The sequence below is a fragment of the Gobius niger genome (genome assembly GCF_951799975.1).
Source record: "Gobius niger genome assembly, chromosome: 12".
Classification (NCBI taxonomy): domain Eukaryota; kingdom Metazoa; phylum Chordata; class Actinopteri; order Gobiiformes; family Gobiidae; genus Gobius; species Gobius niger.
Genome location: NC_136863.1, coordinates 21,147,125 through 21,151,317, shown reverse-complemented (window position 1 = coordinate 21,151,317; position 4,193 = coordinate 21,147,125). Strand labels below are relative to the sequence as shown.

Genomic DNA, 4,193 nt, shown 5'->3' with positions numbered 1-4,193 from the left:
ACAAGAAAAGGGAATAAATCTTGCAACAAATTTCAAGGCGACGATTACAAACATGACCTACATATCAGGTGCTTTATTTTAAAATATGTTTTCACTTGAATTGTCCAGAAGGCGAAATACAAGAAGAACAACCATAATCACCTTCTTGTTACTATAAATACACATTTATGTACATTACTTTTTCTCGTTCTCTGAAATTTATGTAAAAAAAGAAAAGAAAAAAAGTTTAACGATAGATTCCTTGTTGTAATCCTTTGGATCAGCGAACGTTCTGAAAAGGTTAAACCTTTAGCAACACCAGGTTCACAAATTAAGCCACAATAAGACAAATGAGATGGGAAAGTGAAAAAGAGGTCCTTCAAAACTTCTTATGATGTGCATAATAGAAATACTGGGAAAAGATGGGCTATAAAATGCTAAGTACTATAAAAAGCACAATCTATGATTCCACTTTCAATTGTTCATTCTCCAGAAGTCCAGTACTGAGATTTTCACAAAACCTCTGATTAGATAAATACTCACATGACGGATGTGCCAGCATTGACCTCAGGAGTCTTTAGTTTTTATGATCAGGTCATAAAATAAAAAGAGTCAGTGTGTGGTGGAGTGTAGTTCAGATTCCAGAGACGGTCTGGCTGTTATAATCCGTGGACTCCATTTTGAGGATGTAGGGGATGATGCTGTCGATCTGAACGTTTCCGATGAGTCCAGCGAAGAACAGCTCCTCTGTGACAGATGCACTGATGAGCCGCAGGGCCGGGAGGCGCAGCAACAGCTTGGATAACCTGAAAACAGCAAGGGAGAAATGAGACATGAAATTAAAAACATGTAAACTGCAGCAAGTACAGCAGTTACTACATCAGCTACAGAGCAGAGGCCATGTGCTCCTAACGCTGTTGCTTACCGATAGCAGTCTTCAGGGTAGGTCCTGGTGACATAGTCCTGTAGCTCTGTGTAGGCCTGCTCTTGGAAAAACTGTATTTGTGAAATGTTGTCGATGCCTGGATGATCTGGTTTGGGAAAGCAACGTATTTGATTATTTATTACAACAAAACTGAATGTAATTATGGCTTAACATTTGACAGTACCAGGACTAAAAAGAACGATTGCTTTGAGGTAGGCATATTCATAAGAGTCTGGCATCAGCTTGGACATGCTGTTACAAAACTCCTGCATCCTCCATATGTGCTCCATAACGATTTTTACCCGATCAGGAGAAAGCTTGTCTGCAAGAACAACATGCAACTTACAACAGTGCCAAAATATTTTTAGATGATTGAAGACCGAAATAACAACGGAAAAACAATTTCTTATTGTGTGTTGTCAACGAAAGAAGACCAACCTTCCTGTAAGCTCGTCTGCAGATGGTTGATAATGGCACTTAGGATGGTACCAACATTCATGACATTTGAGCATTGTGCCAAGCCCAGGGCAAACAGCTCATTCCAACAGGCTTTCATCAAGTTAATGTCATTTTCTTGACCACTGCGGTACAGGACGGGGTCAAAGTGATTGTAATAAATACAAACCAGATCAGTTTCCATGTAGGTGTTCTTACAGCTTACCTAAGAGCCTGGAAAGCAGGTATGGAGCGAGCCCAATGCATGGAGAGAAACAGGAGTCGAGAAGCTGACTCGCAGATATAGTTGACATTGAGGTACTCTGGCACTGGCAAAGGCATCATAAGCTGCAGAGACATCAGTATTTTATTTAAGTGGTATGACCAGATGTTCTCTAAACAAAGAAATGTGAATGTGGTTTCCGTTTACTTTAAAGGGGATGTGGCCATCAGAGAGAATAGGGCCATTCAACTCCAACACGGGACCTGACTGATCTCCTGTCATCATCTGCATCGTTGCCTCCAAAGTGTCAGCTGCTGAGCCCTCATTGGGATGGAGGACTTTGGCCAGGGTATCAAACGCTCTGCAAAATATTGGATAAACCATCAACATGTATTTAAAATATAAAATCTAATATTGCATAATTTAGATCTCTATTTATAGGCTGACTGACAATGTCCAGAACAGTGCATTCTGATCAGCCAGACGGAATTGAATTAGAGTGGCTGAGTCAGAAACCACATGGCCCAAACAGGAAATCACATTACAGCTCATCACACTTCCTTGCACTCCTTCTGTACTTGTTGATAAAAATCAAGCGTTTCTTATTGTACCGTGTGATGTCACTGGTGTTTTGGTCATCTCCCTGAAGATCTGTGATCGAACTGTCACCGTTGCTCAGCGTCTCAACTCCCAGCAGATCGTTGCCACTTTCACTGCCATCTCGCGTCTTGTCGAGGTGGGCAAGAGATGTCACCACGTTTGCCAGTGTGCCAAGGTCTCCTTGTGATGGGTCATCCTTGAGAAAATAATCAATAAGTTGAACAAACTGTATAAAAATAGTTACTGATTCATTTAAATAACAGCCATGAGTATATATGAGTTACTTTGTCTGGAGAAGCAGGGATCAAAACTGTGTTTTCCAGTTTTGGGAATGGATGTTGGATGTTGAGTAACATGTTGGACTCCAACAAACTTGTTGACCTGCCATGAGAGCGTTTGCAGTTTATTTCACACACAAAATACACTTTTTAAGTTTGTGTTTACAAGCAGTACTGCCCAATTGTTATTTACAGTACTTAATGGCTCATAGAGCAGTACCTAGCAGTTTCTTTGTCAGAAGCAAAAGTCGGAGTGGCAGCCAGGGGACTAAACAGATTCTTGCGAATGTAGATCTTCTCAGTGGAGGCTGCACAGTTTAGAGATTTCTCACGGGTGACTTCAACAGGTTTTCTTTCACACTGCACAGCTATAAAATAAATCACAATGTGGCACTTTAAAAACTCTGGTAATAGAAGAGAGAGAAGCAGAGTAGCAGTAGAGAATATAAAGATAGTATGCTGCAGTCTCTTACAGTCCTGTTTCATTCCGAGAGCTATGCATCGCTGCAGTCGACAGTACTGGCAGCGATTTCTGTGAAGTTTGTTGATGGCACATTCACCAGAGCCTCGACATGTGTACACTAGGTTTTTTCTGATGCTACGTTTAAAAAAGCCTTTACATCCCTCACAACTGACCGCTCCATAATGACGCCCTAAATGTAAGAAGATAAGGTAGAAGGTAAAAAAAATGTACACAAAAACAAATAACGTGAGATAAGAAAAAGAGCGTCTACCTGATGCCTTGTCCCCACAAACAACACAGTACTCAACAACAGGCTTGATCAGGGACTGGTCTGACCCATCGGTAACAAACTGAAAAACAAGCAAAAAAAACAATAGGAGCATTCAAAAAAACAAACCTCACTGTTATGCTCCAGTCATGGGATTTCACAGAATATAACTTATTTATCAAAATTGTTCTGGAGAAGGCAGTGAGTGCTTAAGGCAATACCTGAATTTGCTGCCCGGCCAAATCTGGGGAGGTAAACAGCAGCTGGTTAACCCCGGAGCTGTCTGGAGCGGCGAGGATGACCTTGTTAGGTGAGCCTTCCTGCTTCAATATAACCTTTCCAGCAGACGAATAGTCAGCATTCGCCAAGATAAACTGCTGCTTCCCAGGGGACGACGGCTCAAGTGCAGTGACAATCTGGATCTTTTGCCCCGTTTGCTGATCAGTCACAATCTATCACAGAATATAAAAGCATGCACCAGTTATGATCAAACTACAATTATTTACAATAATAAATTATGTAGATTTAATCAGTTGGTAACATAACAAAATGCTTGGTGTTGATTATAACATGTTCATTCATTTGTATACATAAGTGCCTTCAGTCCAAAAACATTTATTTACCTGAATTCTGTGTCCTAAAGCCACGTTTCCATCAGCTGAAACAAGCTGAATCCTTTGAGTTTGTCCATCCATAGTGATATTACATCCACTTCCAGAGTTGTCCTCAACAGTAACCCATGAAGATCTAAAAGATCAGGCATTTTCACTTGATTGATAAATCGGCCGTCATTTGTTGACAATATTAAGACAAGTCACCTGAGTTTACATGGAGATAGTCAGGCAGCTTGACACTGCCAGGCAAATTACAAACCCCTTTGAAAACGAAACGATTCATTTTTGGGGGCTCATAATAAAATTATTATCACATGATAATACACCTCGGCTGTCGGTCCTAATATTTACTTTTCAAAAGAAATAGCCATTCATCTTCAACCGTAAATATACAGATATGATAACTGA

At 40.6% G+C, this 4,193-nt stretch overlaps 1 protein-coding gene across 1 annotated transcript; it reads right to left on the bottom strand.

Moving 5' to 3' along the window:
• Positions 1-244: 244 nt before the first annotated feature.
• nr2c1 (nuclear receptor subfamily 2, group C, member 1) lies at positions 245-3,983 on the bottom strand. The gene is made up of 13 exons (XM_079567211.1): positions 3,795-3,983; positions 3,393-3,623; positions 3,175-3,253; positions 2,914-3,093; positions 2,661-2,808; positions 2,447-2,543; positions 2,174-2,358; positions 1,770-1,923; positions 1,566-1,687; positions 1,343-1,485; positions 1,089-1,226; positions 905-1,010; positions 245-785 (listed from the first exon to the last, which is right to left on the bottom strand). The coding sequence occupies exons 1-13, from the start codon at positions 3,864-3,866 to the stop codon at positions 614-616; spliced, it is 1,827 nt and encodes a 608-aa protein (XP_079423337.1). The 5' UTR covers positions 3,867-3,983; the 3' UTR covers positions 245-613.
• Between the last annotated feature and the right edge of the window lie 210 nt (positions 3,984-4,193).

Excerpts from the sequence above, each read along its gene's own strand:
- nr2c1 (XM_079567211.1), bottom strand. The coding sequence starts at position 3,866 with ATGGATGGACAAACTCAAAGGATTCAGCTTGTTTCAGCTGATGGAAAC. Across the intron at positions 3,624-3,794 it reads CTTTAGGACACAGAATTCAG|ATTGTGACTGATCAGCAAAC; the intron begins GTAAATAAATGT and ends ATTCTGTGATAG. Across the intron at positions 1,486-1,565 it reads CCTGCTTTCCAGGCTCTTAG|TGGTCAAGAAAATGACATTA; the intron begins GTAAGCTGTAAG and ends CCTGTACCGCAG.